Below are 22,318 nucleotides of genomic sequence, written 5' to 3'. Positions count from 1 at the left end.
GCTCGAATAGTTTTCAATTTATGCAATAATAATGGTATGAAAGCCTCCTTCCTTCCTTCCTGTATCTCCACTGCAAGGAGGGAGGGGTCTGAACCATTCGTCGTATCCACTACCCCTAACTGTCAAATTTGGTTCCATTAGCTTGATAAGTTCTCTAGTTACATATGTAAAAAATTGTAAGGTAGGCCCCCTCCCCCTTCCTATCTCCTCACTGCACAGTGGTGCAGAACATCAATCTAGCTGTACGAAATTAATAGCGCCCAGGGATGAAAAGATAGACATTTGATGTCTTCAGCAACATTGTTCAGTTTTACAAGGAGCATATTCTAGTATCAGAATTTTTGCCGAGGGATCCACCGATAGCGAGATAAAAATGCTAACTTTTTTGTTTTTCAAGTTAGGGCTTTGATGTCTTGGACAAAGTTGTTTATCTGATCAAATACATAAGTTTGTTGGATATGTCAAAGTCCTGTAACATCACCCTCAGGAGTTACAGTCAAAGTAAAAAAAATCTCTTGAAAAAACAGTTTTTTTAACCTGACACGTTGTTGGTTGGATGAAATGGTTCGCTGTCTTTGAATTAAAGTTGTAACAAGCCACGATCTACAATTGTCTCATACATTATGATGGGTTTAGAAATTGCTGAAGCTCTATAGAAAGCATTTAGTGTATTTTATTGGCAATTTTGGAAGGCTCGTCCATCGAAAAGTGCACATTTTCGCAACACCCCGTTTTTTGTGATTATTTTTGATGATAAGCGGAACCATTTCCATTTGAAATGAGCGTGGAAATCGGTGGAACTAGTAGAGATTTGAATGATTGAAAATACACATTTTATGTAAAAATTACCTAATTTACTTATAGAAAAAACGTTAAAACATTTAATTTATTAATAAAATGTTGCAGTTTTCTCTTATATATTTTGTTTAATTAAAAGACATTTAATTTCGATTTTTTTAAATCATTTAAACCCCAAAAAAATGAATGGAACTTATCTGTTGAATTTGGTAGGACACTAAATTAGTATTTGAATAATAGAATTTTGCCGTTACAATATAACTGCTTCAACTGGTTCCAAGTAACTGTATGCAAGGTACCAATCCTACAAGCAATTCGCTTTTGTCTTTTCGTTGAGTCATAAGTTTTAATCGAATTTAAATGCCTTTTAATAAAACAAAATATATCAAAGAAAAAAGCAACATTTTATTAATCAATTAAATGTTTTAACGTTTTTTCTATAAGTAAAATAGGTAATTTTTACATAAAATGTGTATTTTCAATCATTCAAATCTCTACTAGTTTCACCGGTTTCCGCGCTCATTTCAAATGGAAATGGTTCCGCTTATCATCAAAAATAATCACAAAAAACGGGGTGTTGCGAAAATGTGCACTTTTCGATGGACGAGCCTTCCAAAATTGCCAATAAAATACACTAAATGCTTTCTATAGAGCTTCAGCAACTTCTAAACCCATCATAATGTATGAGACAATTGTAGATCGTAGCTTGTTACAACTTTGTTTCAAAGACAGCGAACCATTTCATCCAATCTACACCGTGTCAGGTTAAAAAAACTGTTTTCCAAGAGATTTTTTTAACTTTGACTGTAACTCCTGACAGTGATGTTACAGGACTTTGACATATCCAACAAACTTATGTATTTTGATCAGATAAACAACTTTGTCGAAGACATCAAAGCCCTAACTTGAAAAACAAAAAAGTTAGCATTTTTATCTCGCTATCGGTGGATCCCTCGGCAAAAATTCTGATACTAGAATATGCTCCTTGTAAAACTGAACAATGTTGCTGACGACATCAAATGTCAATCTTTTCATCCCTAGGCGCTATTAATTTCGTACAGCTAGATTGATGTTCTGCACCACTGTGCACTGTAAGGAGAGAGGGGTACCAAATAATCTTTGAAACATTCCTCGTACCTAAGTACCCACCCATGCCAAGTTTGGTTTGATTTGCTTGATCAGTTCTCGAGTTATGAAGACTTATTACTTTTATATGAGAGACCTCAAACTATTATAATAATCTTCCCCAGCCTCTAATACCCTCATATGCCAAGTTTCACGCAAATTGGTTCAGTAGTTTTCGAATCTATAGGGAACAAACAGACAGACAGACATAATTCAGTTGACTTCATCGAATTGAATTCGCTACTAGATTATACGCAGAAAATGCTCATCGTGCCCCGATCAATGGTGCTCTTTACGCTCCGGGTCAACAACATAAAGTAAAAACTCTTATCCCCCCCTTTTTCAAAGTATGAATGTGTATAAAAACGCCAAAATAAAGGTGGGTGGATACCCCGCATTATGTGGCCCATAATTCCACAAGAGATGATTTTCAAATTGGTTGCGTTTGAGTTATTTACTTATTGGTTATTCATGAATAATTCCTTGGACAGTTGGTTTTATCTCATCACACAGCTGAGATATTTAGAATGGTCCACGTTTCCCCATGGTCCATGTTACCCCACTCTCCCCTACTATATCACTCTAGGCCTAAGATAGTTTAATTAACGACACTATGTGACGTTCATGAATTGAAACTTATTTTAAATTGTAAATATTTAATAGCAAATAAACTCTCTTGCTTAGAAAATGTTGAAGTTCAACTAATTTTTTTTAAGAATGAATCTTACACACCCTGTTCGATTTTGGCAACACGCCCGAACATTTTGTGTTGCCAAAATTGAATGTTGTCAAAATCGAACGGTTCTTTTCTCAATTTTTTTTTTCACCGATAGCTACAAAAAAACTATTATTATGATCATTAACATAATTTTTAATCAATTTTTGATCATTTTTAGTCATTTTTTAGTTTATCTTATCATGATTTTAACGCATAAAGCACTTTTCTTGTTTTGTTTATAATGTTTGTTTTTTTTTTCGTCATATTCTATCATTTTTTTTTTGTTATTTTTCATCATTTTAGTCTTTTGTTTGTTTTTGTTTTTCAATTTTATGAAATGTTGTTGTATTTTATCATCATTAAAGTACCTCAAAAACGTGTTTATGGAGTTTGTCTAAATTATATTGGTCGTGTTGCGAAAACTAAAAAGTAATGTCGTTGTACCAACAAACACAAAAACTTAAAAAATATGTAGTACTCAAAAACTACAAAAATTCATAAAACGTTAAACAAAACAAACAAAAGACTAAAATGATGAATAATAACAAAAAAAAATGATGGAAAATGACACAAAAAAACATTAAAACCTTGATAAGATAAACTAAAAATGACTGAAAATGATAAAAAATTGACTAAAATTTATGATAATGATCATAGAAAATGTTTTTTTAGTAATCAGAGAAAAAAATTTGAGAAAAAACCGTTCAATTTTGACAACACAAAATGCTCGGGCGTGTTGCCAAAATCGTACGGGGTCTGTACTAAATAAGTTTACATTGCGCCCTTAAATTAAACTTTAAAGTTGCAAGTTCGAATCATTTTTCGTACTTTTCTTAGACTTATTAAAAAATCATGATCGATTAAATAAATAATTGAAAATGATAAAAACAAATGAAACGTTTATGAGTTTTAAGCGCAGTTTTAGTTTAAAATTTCAAGCTCTGAATATTTTTTCTTTTTTAAATTTAGATATATATTCTTTCAAGAAGATTATGTTTTCAGACTATAAAAATTTGAAGTTGAAAAACAACAACAAGCTTTTATTTCTCAACAAGCAATATTTCTCTGAATAAATTATTAGTTCGACTATAAAATTGGGTTGAATGATTTGAAAATTTAAAAGTGTTAAACAACAATATTTGGTAAATTTATTAGAAAATTTAAATTAAATGTATTCAAATTATCGGCCTTATCAGTAAAAATAATGCTAGAACATTTCAAGACTTCAAAAATGGTTTTTTCCATGAGGAACTAATTGATGACATATGATAAAAATGCTTTTAATCAAATTCTACTCGCTCATTTTCAATATCTATTTATTTCTTTTAACTTTCTATCCGCCTATAATTTTCATAATCTTGAAATGTTCCTAATATATGAAGGTAACTTTCACCGGTAAGGTCGATAAATTAAATAAAAAAAAACAAAAACAAACTCTTCATATATTGATATATAAAGGCCGGAACAAATTTCAAATCCTTCTTGTGTCACTCGGTTTTGTAACATCGCAAGGGGGGGAGGGGGGTGGGATAATAAAAAATAATACAAAAAACTAATAAATTGGAATAAATTGCACGAAAGCTTGTATGCAACAAAATTTCATTCTATATCATTGCACAAAACCTATAAATTAAGTAACTTTTTATCGAACAAATCAATAAAACCAAGAAACATTAAACTTTATTTATCCCTCCCTTCGGGTTTTTTGGAAATTTTGAAGGGAAGGGGGGGGGGGGTGTGACAAAAAAAGAAATTGATATTTGTTCCGGCCTAATATGAAGATAAAAAAAAAGATAAGTTTTTAACACTTATGATTTTCTTCAAAAAATAAAAAAACGTCGGACCATTTCAAAAACTTATTTATAGCATTAAATTGATAATTCAAGAGGCATCAAGCCTTTGTTTTAATGATTGAATTAGTAGATGTTGGGGTTCGGTGACATGGAGTTTATAGATTTAAAAATGGATCAGTTTTGAGAGAAATCAATTATTGATAGCTGATGAGCTCTCAAATCCACATGAAAGAAAAAAAACTGATCTTGAAATTGTTTATTATACTTCATTCAATCAAGGAATAATATTTTGATGGTGTTTAAAAAAAACCGAATTCCACAGTTCTTTTTTATTTAAAAAGCCAAGTATTTCTAACATGACTGAAGAAAGTTTTTAAAAACAAAAGTTTCAATTCATTTAACAAATTTGTTGAAATCTGCTAAACAATTTTAAATTGCTTTAAAAATATTTGGAATTTAATAGTCATAACTTTTTCGTCAAAATTATATTATTTTACAGAATTGTAAAAATTAAACAAATATAAAACTGCTATAACCTTTTTCGCATTCAAAATAACTTATTATTACTTACTTATTTCATTTTTTTTATTTTTAAACGTATTGCTATAATAATCCAGAGCAGAAGAATAATTCAAAATTAATTCTTGAATTCATTTCACCTCAGGAAAATCTAAATATTGTAGCCTTGTGTAATTTATCAAAATTTTTTTGAATTTTGAGTTGAGGATTTAAAAAAAAAACACGAAAAACAAATAAAATTGAGGCTGAATTGGTTGCTTGAAGAATGTTTTATAGCAGGATTATTTTTTTATGATATAGATTAACGATTTTTTTTCCTAACTGATTGATAGTCAATTTATGGATGAACTTGTTTAGCTACATTTCTTAATTAAAACTAATTTTGAGACGAGGTAGGGTTCATGACACACAGATTTGAGTTTTAATGCAAAAAGTTTATTCAATTTAAAATTAAAATTGAGAATTAAAACTTAGATTCAATTCGTGAACGTCATAGACTATCGTTGAATGAAATGTCTCATTCAAAATCTATTAAACACAAGAAAATGTCATTTCAAAACACGCAATTCATTCTGCGTATCAGGGACAGAGTATTTGTTTCCAAAAATCTATATAACTTACCTCTCTACATGAGCGTTATGCTTATCATTTTCGATCAAATAGCTACAGACATCGACAGTTGGCCAATCGTGAATTTTAGCCTGACAACAGTACCCAAATATAAAACTTTAGCAAATCCAACCAGCTCCTCTTGCTTTGTTTCGGAACTGACACATTGACGAATTTTCCAGCACATTTATCCCGAACGAAGGATAATGCAGGCGCTTCCCCACTGCAAATCCTTGAACTGGCAAAATACCACACCACACAACTGTTGGTACACAGAACACTCACTAGACACTTCTATTTTTTTTAGAACTATGACACAAACTATTGCAGCGTTACATAATCTCCCCTAGCTGCTCCTGCAACAGCATATTAACTTTGTGATGATACTGCCCAAACATAAAGCATAACTGCACCTTGAGCTATAAATTATCAAGATCTATCCGAAGATTACTCAGCTGACTAAATACGTTCTTCACTTTCACCTTTTGGTCTTTTTTTAGCCTACTGCACAGATCATTCGTACTTGCTTATGAATGAGCAGAAATAATAACACATTAGTCTCCCATTCCTAATCTTGTTTTCAAACAAGTTTGACCTTCTCTCCGTTTGAAGTAATTTTCAATTTGCGACGTAAATAATTGAAAACAAAAACATAATGAAAACAATATGGATCTAGAGCACGAATCACAAAACTGAATTTACGGTGTTGAAATTACCAAAAAATTATATTGAAATCTTCAAGCATAAATGATTTAGTAGAAAGTTCTATAAGAAGTTAAACCGTATGATAATTTCCAACTAGGACAATCGTTTACCATCAGCACTCCATATTCCCACAGTAAAATCCCATTCCAATACACAATGGCCGGCCGAAAATTGGATTTTTCCAAAGATTCACTACGACATTTTGCGCATTTTCCTAAACACTTTCGGTGGAAATTATTCGATACACGATTAAATCCAACAACGGTCCCGCAGAAGGATGCAAATTCCTGCAAGAATTTTCTCCGATTTTTTAGCGATAGGCAACGACGCAACAGAAACCGAAAATTTTGACGATTTTTTTTTCCTTTCGATCGTCTCTATTTTCACTTGCGCCCTTTTGCTGGGGGACTCTTGTTTCTATACAATACAATTGCAATCAAAGTGTGCGAAATACCAGCGCATGCTATGTTTTTGTGATTGGCGGTGCACACATACCAACAAATGTTTGGCGCCGCGACGAACAATAACAAAAACATCCCCCCTAGACCACCCACCACCCTTGCTTTGTTGCTACTTGGGGTGAGAGTTGTACTTGTCTGTGTAACGATGTCTGATGCGCGGAGCTTTGTCACACAACTCAAGAGCTCTCCAAATCAAAACAAACTCAATCGTGATTAATGTGGAGCTCCGCAAAAACACTCTTTTTTACGAATTAATGCCAGAAATTACATGAAATCTAATATGTAGTTAACTAAAAAATTAATGAACTCACGCCCTTCTCATCTTATCAATCAAAACATTGAAAAAGCCTAATATTTCTCTCATTGAAAGATAAGTTAAAACTTTAGAATATCGAAAGTGATCTGTTTTACATAATTTATACAAATTGTAACTATTTTAAGTTTTAGTTAAAAATTCATAACATATTTGAAGTTTTTTCCAACACATCGAAAAAAGCTTTGTTTTTATTTTGGCCCATTTCTCCCAACAACCCACCCCTTTACAATGAATATTATGCCCAAGTCTCAAAGGTAAACAAATCAACCAGCAAACAAAACAAAAAGCTTCGATCGTTAAAAATGGAGCCGCTTGGTACTTGACGCTAAAGGGACGCTCTGTTCGTATGGAACGAAAGCCAGTTACGACAAATTTCATATGAAAAAAAATTTACTATCTTATTTTTATATTTCATTGAAGCGGTAGGTCACTGAGTATTTATGTCAACATTATTCGTATTTAAATTGTTGCATCTTCCATTCAATCTTTTCTCAAACGAATTTTTCAAAAGTTGGATTTTAATATTACTAGGCGTTTGAAGTGTTTCGCTATAATTTAAATCTTTTATTTTGTTCTGATTATAGTCGTTTTAACATCTTTATGTCATTCTCGACTTATATCAATGATGTCATTGAAAAACTTATCCGGTACATCTGTGATCGATGTTTAATCTTGGGCTCAAATTGGAATTACGAAAATCGGCTCATGAAGCAACTGACTTACACACTAAGATTGCATTTATCCCGCTCGGGACCATGATTCTCCGTATCACAGGAACACAGCTCAATTCAAACGAAGTTCGAATGAGAACTCACTCGAATCTCGGGACGCTTCAACTCTCCTGGAATCCGAGACAAACTTGCTACGAGAGCACAGGAACTCTAACCAACCCCGTGAATTCAGGACAGTGTTCTCTTGAATCGCTGTAGACACATTTCTTGTCATATTTCCTATCCCTTTCTATCCTGTTGCAAAAACAACCGGATTTCTTTTTGCTTTCTCGCCAGTGCAAAAAATAAAAACGCGCGAAAGAGTTCAGTTCGTTATTTTTCCTTCCGGTAGCCGTTCGTTGCTGTTAATGGTCAACGTTTAAGTCCTGATTAATTAAAAGTATTTGTTGCTGTTTACGTAAAATAAAAATCAAAATCGCTTAAGTACCCGATGAATATTTGGAAGTGACCCAGCAGCCCCATCAAATCAACAACAGGCACGCCCTAGCAGCCAGCAGCAGATCATTAAACAGGACGTGAAAATGCAACAAGAGAAAACAGCAAGCGGCGACCTCAGCAGTGAGGTCCATGCAGAGCTTCGTTATGCTGTATTTTTGGCCGAACAATCTTTCACCATATCATACGAGAGCAGGAGGTAACTATTCAAATTTCTCATTTAAAGTTTGACAAAGAACATAAAAACAACAAATGAACTCAAACTTGAATTGTTTTTTCCTGTTTAGATTCGTTGATATGACCGATTCTGATTGGTCCCAGAAGGTCAGGAAGAACTTTGTCAACAGTTTGCCACCACACTGGGCCGGGAACCAGGGACGAAAAACCACCAGAACTTTTTTCACCGTAAGATGGTAACAGCATGCTGGGAACAAGATCTTCGAGGAGCAGGATCAAATTTCCAATCAACAACGGGTTATCGCTAATCAATAGAGCAGTCATCATTAATTGAATATCACCACTCAGATAATCTATTGGTAAGCGCGATCGATAAACCCACTTAACCACTGTTCTAGCTACGACCAATTGTCTATGTTAATTCTGTTAAGTTCAGTGATTCCAGTGACCCCATATAGTGTTTATTTAAAATGATTTATATTCTAAAATATACAATTCACTTCGGAAATACAAAAAAAAAAAAATGTTTTTATTTAATAGGATAAAAATCGGGATGGATTTAAGAGAAAGGGAGAGTGCAAAAAACGATTACAGAACTTCCTACAAGCTCGGAATAAACGCGTCTGGAATCCACAGGAGAATTTCAAAACTACTTGAAATTTACCGGGAAAAATCGTCTCCAAGCTACAGGGTAATTTGACAGTTGTTTTCCTGAGCTCTTTTTTTGTCCCGAAATCGTCCTGTAATTTCAGCTGTTGAAAATACAGGACGAAATCGTTCCGACCACAGAAGAAAAGATTAAGTGTGTACAAACTGTGCTATATCACAAGCCCATTATAATTCAAATCGATTATACAGGTGGATACAGATCTCAAGAACCAAAATCGTAATCTTCATACAAACGCACACGGAAAATAAAAAAAGGTAAAATTTACCTTTCTGCGAGGTGATTTTTTTCCACCCCTCTTTCGAGGTTAATTCTACCTTTTTTTCATTCACCTAGCAAAAAGGTAAATTTTACCGTTTTCGCATTCACCTAGCAAAATAGTAAATAATGCCGTTTTTCCATTCACTGATTTAAAAGGTAAGTCCTTTTTTCGCCAGGCTCGTGGCAATTCGGCTACGCGTTCTTCCGCGCCATAATGGCGAATAATCCATGCAGTCAATTACGGCTTTTCCGGAATGATATGACGTGGAGATGACGTGAAATACACCTCGAAGCTGGGCCGATCTGAAACAAAAGCAAAGTATTATTACGAGAACCAGCACAACTAAATGATATCTAAGAAAAAACTCACCTTTCTGTTCCGATTTTCTCATGTTGGCACGAAACAAAACTTCCCTTCTGAACGACAAAACAGCTTAACTTCAATAAACGAATTCGGCAAATAGTTACTTTTGTTCGAGATGAATTGTACCGTTTTGTTTTGCTCAATCCAGGTCAATTTCACCTCGCTACGAGGTAAATTTTACTTAATTTGGATTTACCTTTTTTTCTAAGTGAATTATACTTTTTCATTGAGCTCAATTCAGGTGCTTCACCTCGCTACGAGGTAAGATTTACCTTTTTTGGATTCACCTTTTTTCTCGGTGAATTGTACCTTTTTTTCAACCTCGATTCAGGTAAATTTTACCTCGCTGTGAAGTGAGTTTCACCTCGAAGAGGTAGAAATTACCATTTTGGCTCTCACGAGCGTTCACCTTGCTATCTCGGTAAATTTTACCTTTTTATTATTTTCCGTGCATGCATCCCAATAGGGGAGGAGCGGGCTGTATGCGCCTATTAAGCAGAACACTGATTTAATCAAATATCACATCGAATATGTGTACAAAAACTATATACACGTGTGCAGGCATCTGTTTTCTATACATTACAGTAATTTTTGTGTTAAAATTTTCTTCTGTTTCCAAGAAAATGATTTTATTATAAGTGTTGTCTAAAATGCCGAACCTCAAACCGTGCAGGCTAAATGCGCCTATTTATGTTTTGAACAAAACTTCTGTTTTTTGGGCAATATTTTCGTATAATTTCATCGAAACTGCTAGAAAGTAATAATTTCCGTACGACAAAGCTGAAGTTTTATAAAAATCAATGTATATTATAATTTAATGGAATAAAACAAAAGTTAGGGTTGCCATACTATGGAGGCAGTTCATCCATGAGAAAAACTTTATCAAATCTGTTTTTAGATCTTCAATTCTCTCATAAGATGTTATTCAGAGCTTAGATTTGAAGGTTCAATGATTAAAATCATTTATTTATTCTATTTAACCTGTTATTTTAGGATGGAGGCATTTTACAAACATGATGGGGCATACAAAGGCACTCTTTTATTCCACTATATAATCATTATTAAACCTCCACAAAAGCTAAAATATGTTTAATTTATAAAGTTCATTTGAGTAAGAAACAAAAACCATCCTAGTTTTTGGTTTAAGCTTCTTTACGTATAATTTTTAAAAGTCGAAATATTACATCAAAATGTATCAAAACCTTGTATGATTTTTTAAATTTTTTTGAGTTTGTAAATTCATAAAATTCTTTCTTGCCTTATGCTCTAAGCGTATCACCCTCAAAATGCATTGGTCAGATAAGCTGTCTAGTCAGCCATTTCATCAAACAGCCGTAGGGTCATTTAACCCGATAGGCCCATTTAGGAAACCTTTCCCCTAATGCCACGAAGATGGTAAAGTGCCAGTAATAAAACTTAATAATAATAACAATACTTACATACCCAGAGAGATTACAATCTTTGCGGACGTATTTTGCATTTAAACTCTTTTGAAAAAAAAAATCAGAACAATATCAAATTTGGAACATATTACTAAAACCACAATATACATAATCTGTAGAAAAGCAACTTCCGATGACAACCGGAAGTGCTCCAACTCGAGTGCCGAAAAAACCTTTAACATTTGCCGTTCGGGTCAATGTGACCCGAGAGTATGCTCGCGTTCCCCTGATGACATATGGTAACCGATTTTCATGATTTAGATTGGTTCCTCTATAAAATTTCAGTTGATGCAACTTCCGAACATTTGAAATCTGCTCCGAATGGAAAAAAAACCCGAAAAAGATGTTACCTCAGAATTCCCATATCTTCTAATCGCTTTGGCTTATTGAAAATATTACATATTTTTTGAAATTTTTAAAAACAAATCTTATCAAACATATATAAAAATTGAGGGTTACATGAAAGTTTCGGGCGCTAGCTTGGCTTGGAATTAGCTTAGCTTAGCTTGATTGACTACTCACATCCACTTGAATCATTGAAGCCGGAATGCAACATTATCTGAACAAATTTATGTTTCTTTTAATATTCAATGAATGATAATATTGTCTGTCTCTGATTTTTTTAAGAAATGCATTTCGAAAACAATGATCGCCAGCGTGGCTTAGTAGAACGAATTCTACATCGTCAATGTTGCTAATCCGTGATTGACCGAGGCCATAAATTTTGTTCAGAGGTCAAATTAATGGTGCTTGGGACTAGCAACTCATTCACACTGCACAAAACTGATGCCCTCTCTTTGAACGTCAATAACGGCTCCGGCCACGTCCTAGTAGTCAATGGATAGATTGGCAGAAAGAGAAAGGGATGAAAGAAAGAAATGTTTGCTTTAGGATCGAGGTCACCTCTGCATCCTAGCAAACAATTTTGGTTTGCAGAGTGGGTGGGAGGATAAGATCAGGAAACACTTTTGACCAGTGTTATCTAGTTTTTTCAATCCTGTTATTGACATTATTACTTGATAAACATTTTTTATCTGCAAAACCCTAAATTGGACATGCTGAACACTGTCATACTACCAAAAATTCAACTTCTTGCTAAGCTTTTTCAAATATAAAGTCAAGAAAACCCCTTCATGTGTTATACTAGTGCAATCAATTCTCCGATCGTTACCCTGTCAATGAGTTATTTTAATTTGCATTCCTAGATTTTGAATTTAAGCGGAGTTCTAAGGGCAGTGTGTTCATCGTGATACCTAAAAACCAATTGAATTAAACCAAAAACAAATGTTTGCGATTGCCGTTTTTTTACGAAATCAGTAGTTTAATGTTGGCATAGTCTCGAACCAAATTGTATTTTTTGTTAAAAAAAAAGTTCATGAGATTAACTAATCTAAATATTAACTATTTATTCTTTTATGAAGCTAGCTTTTTTACTTATTAATTTAATTTAAATAAAGCTTTAATGACTTCTATTTGGAATTTATTTGCTTTTCGCTTTCCTGACTGAAAATGGCCTAATTTTCACAAAACGATAACGAAATTAAAATATATATTTGATAGGCCCATTAAAAAACCGTTCAAATTATTCCGAGGATAAGCTGTAATAGCTCAAAAGTTAACTGAAATATTCCTATACAATTGGGAGATAAAATACAAAATCTAGTTCAAATGAAAAAGTTCTTTAAGACAATGTTTGTAAATAAGCTAAGTTCACAACTCCTATCTCTACATCCCCGTGGTACCGGCTGGGATGCGAGTAACCTAAGCGGAGATCGGGTACCCAACCCCGGTGGATGCTTTGGTCGCATGCAGACTGAGAAGGTGGCCTCACGCGTCTGTTCCCCAGGTCAGGGGCGGCGTGCAACAACAACCGAGCGTCTGTTCTCCAGGTCAGGGGCGGCTCAAACAGCGTCTGTCTTGCAGCAAGCGGCTAAATTTATGAAATGCGGCTCCTACCAGCTAAGTCCAAGATGACAGCCCCATCGCGGGATAGGGACTTTAGGCTAACAACCTACTGCTCCTGATATCTTGTATTGTTACAGAAACTGAGAGAAGAAATAACCGAATTGGAACTTTGGCAACGACTTTTAGCATGAAAACACGGACTAGAATTGGAACTTGCCCAGCCAGGAAAGCTGGCTCAACTTACTAGAGAAGCTAGCCGCCTCAAGCTAGAGATACTGGGACTGAGCGAAGTCCGTTGGCCTAACGCTGGAGAACACAAGACACAGTCTGGACAAGTACTGCTTTACTCTGGCATACAAGAAGAACACACTACTCGGGAACGAGGAGTTGGTTTCCTATCAAGCCCGCAGGCCCATGCGGCCCTCATTATATGGGAACCGATAAACGAAAGAATAATCGTAGCCAGATTTAGAACACTAGTTAGAAACCTTACAATGGTCCAATGTTATGTGCCAACTCACAACTGACGTTGCCGATTTGCAAGAGAAAGAGCAGTTTTACAGTCAATTGAACAGCGTGGTTGAGAAAATTCCGAAAGGTGACATTCAAATACACTTAGGCGACTTAAACGCAACGATTGTCTCCGATAATCAGGTTTGAGCGCATCATGGGGCGCCATGGTCTATGACAGATGAGCGAAAACGGAGAGCTGTTTTTAGAATTTTGTGGCAACAACAACATGGTGATCGGTGGATCGCCCATCGACCCATCGCCCATCCTCCATCGACCAGCACATAAGGTCAGTTGGGTATTCCGAGATGGCCGAACAGAAAATCAAATTGACAACATCTGCATCAGCCGAATATGGAGAAGGAGCCAGTCGAAGAACAGTGGTGTGGAATCAAGAACTCTCGGTAAAGTTTGTGGGAGAAGAAGTGAATGGATGTCGGATGAAACCTGGAGGATGATCGATGATCGGAGAAAGGCGAAGGTCAGCCAAAGCAGCCGCCCGCTTACGATATGCGGAGCAAGAAAAGGCAGTTTAACGAGCTTGTAGACGAGACAAGAGAGCCTGGATAAACTACCTAGCCGAAGAGGGAGAAAGAGCCGTCGCCAATGGAGATATCCGATTACTTTATGACATTTCTCGCTGTCTTAGTGGTGCAAGGACTAATGCAAGAATGCATTTAAAAGACCGAGCAGGTCAGTTATTGGCCGATCTAACAGATGGACTGAGCACTGCGAACAACTCTTCCGAGTCACGAATAGCGATGGCCAACAGAACCCGCAGCCCGAAGCGCCAACAGTAAGTCGCATAAATAGCGTCAACTCGGAAGCGCCCTCGCTGGCTGAAATAGAAGCGGCTATCAAAGACATGAAATCCAACAAAGCACCTGGGATCGATTGCATCCCTGCTGAAATGCTGAAAGCCGACCCTTCCTTGTCAGCACAAATGTTGCACCGTCTTTTCGATGACATTTGGGATACTGCAACATTCCCTGCCAATTGGATGCAGGCTATCCAGAGTGCGTTAACTGGCGAGCCATAACGTTGATCTGTACAACCCTCAAAGTACTCTACAAAGTGATCCTGAACAGGATCCAAGAGAAAGTTGACGCTACACTCCGACGGCAATAAGCTGGATTCCGAATTATACTGGATCAAATCAACGAATTTCAGAACTCTCTTCTGCTGTTGTTCATTGATTTCGCAAAAGCATTCGACCGACTCAACCACGAAAACATCTGGGCGGCTCTAAGGCGACGAGGAGTCCCATCTCATCGAAGACCAGTACGAGGCATTTTCGTGCAAGGTTTTGTACAACGGTGTCTTGTCCGATCCAATCCAATTCTGACTGGATCGATCGACTGTGCACCGAACCGAGGATTGCCGTAGAATTCTTCAACAAGGGATCAACTGAACGACCTTGACCTGGCAGACGATATTGTTTTGCTCACCCAAACACAACCAGATATGCAAAGCAAATCGACGACCTCACCTAAAGCTCCAAGGCAGCAGGTCTCAAAGTCAATGTCGGAAAGACCAAGTCGATGAAGATCAACACAGGAAATCCCTCCAGTTTCATGGTAGCTGGGCAACAGGTTGAGAAAGTGGAGTGCTTCCAGTATCTTGGTAGCCGGATAACGCCTGATGGTGGTACCAAGAAAGACATCGAAATCCGAATCACAAAAGCCCGATTTGCATTTACGAGTCTTCGCAACATCCGGCGCTCACGTCAGATATCTCTACGAACTAAAATTCGAATCTTTAACTCAATCGTCAAATCCGTATTGCTTTACGGGTGTGAAACTTGGTGCACATAGGTATGTGCACGCAGCAAAAAGTAGTACCATTGAGATCAAAAAAATACATCTTTGATTCAAAAACCTCATGTACATTGAAACAAAATCCATTTTCCTTAATTCAAGTAAATTTTATATTGTACCGAATTTTTATTTCATTGGACCAATGTTCCAAGTTTTTGAATCAAAACATTTAAATTAAATTCAAGGAATTTTTGTTTTGACTCTGAACCAATGTAAAAATTCATTGATTTAGATGAATTTTCTTTTGAATCAAAGTATTTTTTCGGCAAACAGTCGACACATCTGCATTAGCTACTGTTGGTGAACGGGTCGGCGAGAAGTTTTTCTGACAACCAGTCAGACCATTCATTTTCTGGGAAATATTCCTGCCGCGCAACAGTCAGACAACACCGGAATCACAAGATCCGGCGCAGGAAAGTCTTGACGGCTAGAGGCCAAACGATAGTGGACTAGGTAATTCTATCAAAATACATTTAATTTCAAATAAACCGTCAACCTAACAAACTTTTTCAGGGCAGTCATTCATCTAATTAATCGTTTCCGATCTGGTCCAAGGAGACATCTGGCGTCGAAACTCTTCATGAGTTGCTCGAAAGGAACTGTCCGCCAACAAAAATCGTTCAGTAAGTACTTTCCATACAATTAGTATATAAATTATTTTAAATTTGTTTTATTGTTACATATATGTGTACATTTTGTTCTCCTCTTTATTTACAGATGTGCCGGTTCAAAAGTCTAATTACAGGGAAAAACGATAATGTGAACATGAACTTACAAATGAATAAAATGTTTTAAACCATATTTAAGTGATTTCTTTTATTTCCAATTGGACGAAAATTAATATAAAGTACTAGAATTTTTAGAAACAAAACATATAGAATTGAAAAACAAATGCTTTAAAATTGAAACCCAAGAACGTTGGAATAAACGAAAATTTCATAAAATTAAACGAAAAGGCTTTTGATTCAAAAGCATTTTGTTATTTGGAACAAAGAAAAAGTTTTGATTCAAAGGAAAGCATTTCTTCGAAACAAAAGAAAATGCATTTGAATCAAAGGAATTTTTATTTGTCCCAAAATCAAAGGAAAAAATCCTTTGTTTTTGCGGCACTTTCCTTTGAAACTTGTTTTCTTCGATATTCTCCGCCAAATAAAACCAATCCTTGAAGTTTACTGTGGGGTAACTCAAAGCTACAAAATAGATTTATTTAATTACACGTTTTGTGAAGTTAATTTAACCGACTTACATTATTAGTTCCTTATGGTTTTCCAATTATTCTCCTACGATAGCTTTTACAATTTAGAGTATTTGAATCCTGGTAAGTATAAACATTTTTAATTTCATCTTTCTAAATTTTCAGCATTTTTCACTCACGGTAAGTACAATGGTAAGTATTAAAATATCTTCTAACGGAACGTGGACAGGATCTATTGACTCGATCTAACCAGGTAAGATACAAATTTTTATATAATTCAATTAAGGCATGAAGCAACTTACAGATTGTTTATTGAATTCTGTTTCCTTCAAACTATAAGCAATTCAACTAAACATTTGCGAAATCGTATTTAACATGAACTTCAGCAAACCAGTTCTCGAATACGAATGACTTTTCTCTTTCAAAATGTCAGCGCCCATAGTACTGACATGTCGACCTCGTGCAACTCTGCGTTTTTTACCCGTTTGTTTTGATCTGATTAGGAAACACAGTGGGTCTATTCGCCCGTAACATCCCCCCCGACGTAAACCTAGGAGCTATTGGAATCGCGATCAGGTTTACTACTATCCATCTCCAATACTGCCAATTTTGCCACTGGTCTCATTTTGGTTCCCTTAGAAGTTCGTACCACCGCTGTCCGTGTTCTACCATCCTTGCCAGTTAGTACATCCACCACAATCCCACGTTGTCTTTGATTGTCCTCTAAAGCAAACACCAAATCTCCAGGGTTTAAATTTCGGGTTTCGCCATACCATTTGGACCGTTTATTCAAAGTTGGAAGATATTCCCGTTGCCACCGACTCCACATTTCATCAGCAAGTAACTGTGCACGACTGTATCTGCTTCGCAAAGCATCCGCATTCTTAATTTCATTCCTTGGAGGTAGACACTCTGCTGAAATCCCTTTCAAAAAATGATTGGGAGTGAGGGCTTCTGGATCTTCGTTTAAGTTTGTTGAAACATAAGTAAGAGGCCTGGAATTTATTAAATCCTCTGCTTCAATCAATGCTGTGAGAAGAATTTCATCTGATAATCTCGTTCCATCAACGAATATCTTTAACGCCTCCTTCACGGATCGAACCATTCGCTCCCACACGCCACCCATATGAGGCGCAGAGGGAGGATTGAATGTCCAACGCGTTTTACCACTAGTGAAAGTATCAGCACACAAATTGTTAATTTTCTTAATTTGACTCTGCAATTCTCTGTTCGCTCCCACAAAGTTCGTCCCATTATCTGTAAATATTTCGATGGGACTCCGCCTCCTTTTCACGAACCTCCTAATTGCCATTTTGCAAGATTCTGTAGTCAAATTGTATGCCACTTCAAGGTGTACTGCTCGCGTAGTCATGCAAGTGAACAACGCAACCCATCGCTTTTCTCTACGCCTTCCTACTGATACTTCTAGTGGACCAAAATAATCTAGACCAACATACGAGAATGGTTCAGCGCCTATCGCCATGCGTTGTTTTGGTAAGGCTGCCATCCGAGGTACACATGGTTTCGCCTTCTGCATTCTACACCAGGTACAATCCTGAGTCACCTTCTTCACCAACGCTCGTAAGTTTTCGACGCAGAATCGTTGTCTGATCTCGTTGACCACGGTTTCTCGACTACCGTGTCCGCAACGTTGATGATAGTTTTCTACTAGTTTTCGAGTTACAATGTGTTTTCCAGGCAATATTATTGGATATCTAGAATCAAAACTGCTGAATTCTGCTCTCATGGTTCTTCCCTCCATCCGTATAACGCCAAATTCGTCCAACACAGGTGATTTGTTGTAGAGTTTGCTGGTCCTTTCTATTGATTTGTGTAGCTCCTTCGGTGATGATTGGTTTTGAGTAAGTATGGTAACTTCATCGATATACTCGTCATATTGTGCTAGACGCCAAAGACAGTTTTCCGCCATCAAATATTCCTCCTGGCGAAGTGGTACTACTGGTAAAGTAGTATTTTCAAAAAGTGGTTCAATCGGTTGTTTTTTCGCATGACGTTTCATGTTTGAGATAAATCGATACATAGTGGCTACCATCCTGACTAAGACATTCCATTTTGAAATGTGCTCTACTCTAAGACCATCGGGTAGCTTCACATGATGGAATAATATGTGAGCTCGAAACTCCTCTTCGACGTCTATTGTTGTTTGATTTTGTGCCGGCCAATATTCCTCTGACAAATACAGAAAATCTGGACCCCGAAACCAACGGCTTTCTGAACAAATCTCGGTTGTTTTGCCCCATTTCGTAAGGTCATCCGCAGCATTCTGTTTAGAAGGAACCCAGCGCCAGTCTTCTGGGTTCGAGACAGCCAGTATTTGGCCAACACGATGTGCTACAAACTCCTTATACTTTCTTCGTTCTGATCTAACCCAAGAGTAAACGGCCTTTGAGTCAGTCCACAATATTGTCTTGTTGATCCTAAACGAATGTGTTTCGCTTATAGACTTTGCTAGTCGTGCTCCTAAGGTCGCTGACTGCAATTCCTTTCGAGGAATTGAGAGATGTTGTAACGGCGACACCTTTGCCTTGGCCTCAACAAACGAACAGTGAACTTTCGTGTCCATAACAAATCTAAAAAACGCTACACATCCATATGCATCTTCTCCGGCATCAGTAAATACGTGGAGTTCAACTGACTGGTAGGCTGTTGAACCAAACTGTCCAAGATAGCAGCGTGGTATAGACACCGACTCAATCAATGGGAAAAGTTTGATCCATCGTACCCAACCTTGGTAGTTTGTTTCTGAGAGTTTATCGTCCCAACCAATCCCGCTTCGCCAGACGTCTTGCATCAGTATGCGACCATGAATGAGCAATGGCGCTAGAAACTGCTTTGGGTCAAATAAGCTCATTATACATCGTAAAGCAATTCGCTTCGTTGGCCATGCTTCTCCAAGCATATAAGGTTCTAGATCTGACCGCATATCCGTCGAGAATACAAATTTATCTCCTTTTGAATCCCAGCGTATACCTAGAACCCGTTCAACTTCAGAACTCTTATTGACTTGAATGAAATCCCCTGTCTCGCATGGTATGACATCAAGCATTTGCAGCACCTCATCCGAATTGCTGACCCAGTTTCGAATTTCAAATCCACCGGCAGCATGGACTTTCTTCACCTCCAACGCTCGCTGGATTGCTTCCTCTATAGTATCGGCACTGTCGAAGTAATCGTCGACAAAATGTTTATGTACTATAGCTTGTGAAGCTGCTGGGTACGTAAACTTATGTTCCTGGGCGTTAAGATTTTTCACAAATTGTGAAATGCACGGTGAACAACTAGCTCCAAATATAACCACATCCATCACGAATATCGTAGGTTTGTCGTTAGAATTTACATTAAAAAGGAAGCGTTGTGTTTGGCGATCTTCACGGCGTACTCTTATTTGGTGAAACATTTCCTTGATATCTCCTCCAAAGGCAATCGGTCGTTCCCTAAATGCATTTATCACCGCTGGCAACGATGATGTCATGTCTGGACCTTTGAGCAGCTTGTCGTTTAGGGAAACACCATTCGCCCTGGCAGCGGCATCCCACACGAGCCTGACTTTCCCCGGTTTTTTTGGGTTAATAACGAAATTCAAAGGTAAATACCACGTTTTCTCCTTTGGCGTTTCTAATAATTCTTGATCCGTGATAATATGGGCATAACCCTTCGTGACGTATTCTTCAAGTTGTTTCAAAATGTTTTCTCGAATCTCTGGACATCGTGCAATGCGTTTATCCAAGCTAAGTGACCGTTTCAGCGCCATTTGATAACTTTCGGGAAACTCGACGTCGTCTTCGATCCACAGCAACCCCGATTCAAATCTTTCTCCTACACGTCTGGTGGTCCTTTCGAGAATTTCCCGAGCTCGACGATCTTCCTTCGATTCGAGTCTAATGGGTGTGATTCCAACGTCTTCGAGCTGAAAATATTCTTTCAACGCGGCGTTCATATTACGGTCTGACTTGCCACATTCGACACAATTGCATCGGTGATGCCCAATAAAATGTACAGTAGCTACTACTCCTGGACGTGGACCGTAGAGCGTCCATCCAAGCTTACACTTGATCGCAACCGGTTCACCTGGTTTTCCGACTCTCGAATCTAAAGGAGCTATTAAATGTACGTTGTTGATTCCAAGAAGTACTTTCGGTGCGCTCATTCCGTATCCCTTTATATCGATACCATGTAAATGTGTATATTGAGAAGCGATGTTCGTAAATTCCAGCTGCTGTTTCGGTAGGTCAAGTTTTTTGACCGTCCTTGCATCGATCAAATTCAAACGGTCTTCCATTCCTAATCCTGCAATTTCTAGATACAATTTCATTGACTGATCCTCTGTCGTACTCATCCCATTCGTCCAGCTCATTTCTAACGGTTCTCGTTCACCAGACGCCTCTAATTGTCCTGCTAGTCCACTTTCGATCAGTGTAACCGATGAACCCTCGTCGATAAGAGCCAAAGTATCAACCTTAATAGACTTGTTGTACAGCGTGATAGGTATCATCCGAAACAAAACCGATTGATCACATTGCTTCTGATTGTTACAGCTTGCGGTGACGTATGATGGACCTGGATTCTCTTCCCAATGAAGCACTGCATGATGCCTTTTGTTGCACTGGTTGAAACCACATTTTCGTCTCGACGAACATTCTTTGTTTCCGTGGTCGTATATGCATAGTGGACACAATTGCAGCCGTTGTACTGTTCTCCATCTATCTTTATTTTTAACCGCTCTATGCGGTTGACGACGTATTTGAGTTCGACCATCGGTTCCGAATGACTCCAATAGGGAAGGATCTTCGGCTACACATCCAGAGCAATACCATATGGTTCCTTCAACATCGTCGTCAACGTTCACACAGCAGAAATGGAACCATTCATGGCATTTAACGCATTGAATGCTCGAATCAAAATCTTCACCGTTATCACAACACGGGTAAGTGTATCCTTCAGCCATCGTCGATAATAATCTTTGAGAATGTTTTCTTCGATATTCTCCGCCAAATAAAACCAATCCTTGAAGTTTACTGTGGGGTAACTCAAAGCTACAAAATAGATTTATTTAATTACACGTTTTGTGAAGTTAATTTAACCGACTTACATTATTAGTTCCTTATGGTTTTCCAATTATTCTCCTACGATAGCTTTTACAATTTAGAGTATTTGAATCCTGGTAAGTATAAACATTTTTAATTTCATCTTTCTAAATTTTCAGCATTTTTCACTCACGGTAAGTACAATGGTAAGTATTAAAATATCTTCTAACGGAACGTGGACAGGATCTGTTGACTCGATCTAACCAGGTAAGATACAAATTTTTATATAATTCAATTAAGGCATGAAGCAACTTACAGATTGTTTATTGAATTCTGTTTCCTTCAAACTATAAGCAATTCAACTAAACATTTGCGAAATCGTATTTAACATGAACTTCAGCAAACCAGTTCTCGAATACGAATGACTTTTCTCTTTCAAAATGTCAGCGCCCATAGTACTGACATGTCGACCTCGTGCAACTCTGCGTTTTTTACCCGTTTGTTTTGATCTGATTAGGAAACACAGTGGGTCTATTCGCCCGTAACAGAAACTAATTTCTATTTTTCTGCGTGTGGTAATAGACTGAGTCGATTTCGGGTCATTTTTGAATTTCTCAAACCCTGGGGTCCCAAAAGCTTCGTTTTGGTCCAAAACTCATCCATGATTTTTTGCAGAATGTTTAAGTAACGTCTACATGAGTAAATTTGAACTTTTAGGTTTGTAT

At 37.0% G+C, this 22,318-nt stretch overlaps 2 protein-coding genes across 2 annotated transcripts in view; both read right to left on the bottom strand.

Moving 5' to 3' along the window:
- The window catches only part of LOC129748415 (protein yippee-like), a 308,978-nt gene extending 302,375 nt beyond the window's left edge, over nucleotides 1-6,603 (bottom strand). Inside the window, exons 1-2 of the mRNA XM_055743032.1 lie at nucleotides 6,378-6,603; nucleotides 5,575-5,918 (exon numbers count right to left, since the gene is read on the bottom strand). The gene's annotated coding sequence lies outside the window, so the exon portion shown is untranslated. The remainder of the gene's footprint in view (nucleotides 1-5,574; nucleotides 5,919-6,377) is intronic.
- A 10,495-nt stretch (nucleotides 6,604-17,098) lies between these two features.
- On the bottom strand, nucleotides 17,099-21,514 carry LOC129742726 (uncharacterized). The gene has a single exon (XM_055734670.1). The coding sequence runs from the start codon at nucleotides 21,512-21,514 to the stop codon at nucleotides 17,099-17,101; it is 4,416 nt and encodes a 1,471-aa protein (XP_055590645.1).
- Nucleotides 21,515-22,318: the final 804 nt, after the last annotated feature.

The sequence above is a fragment of the Uranotaenia lowii genome, chromosome 2 (genome assembly GCF_029784155.1).
Source record: "Uranotaenia lowii strain MFRU-FL chromosome 2, ASM2978415v1, whole genome shotgun sequence".
Lineage (NCBI taxonomy): Eukaryota > Metazoa > Arthropoda > Insecta > Diptera > Culicidae > Uranotaenia > Uranotaenia lowii.
Note: the sequence above shows the minus strand (reverse complement) of the source record. Positions and strands in the feature narration are given on the sequence as shown.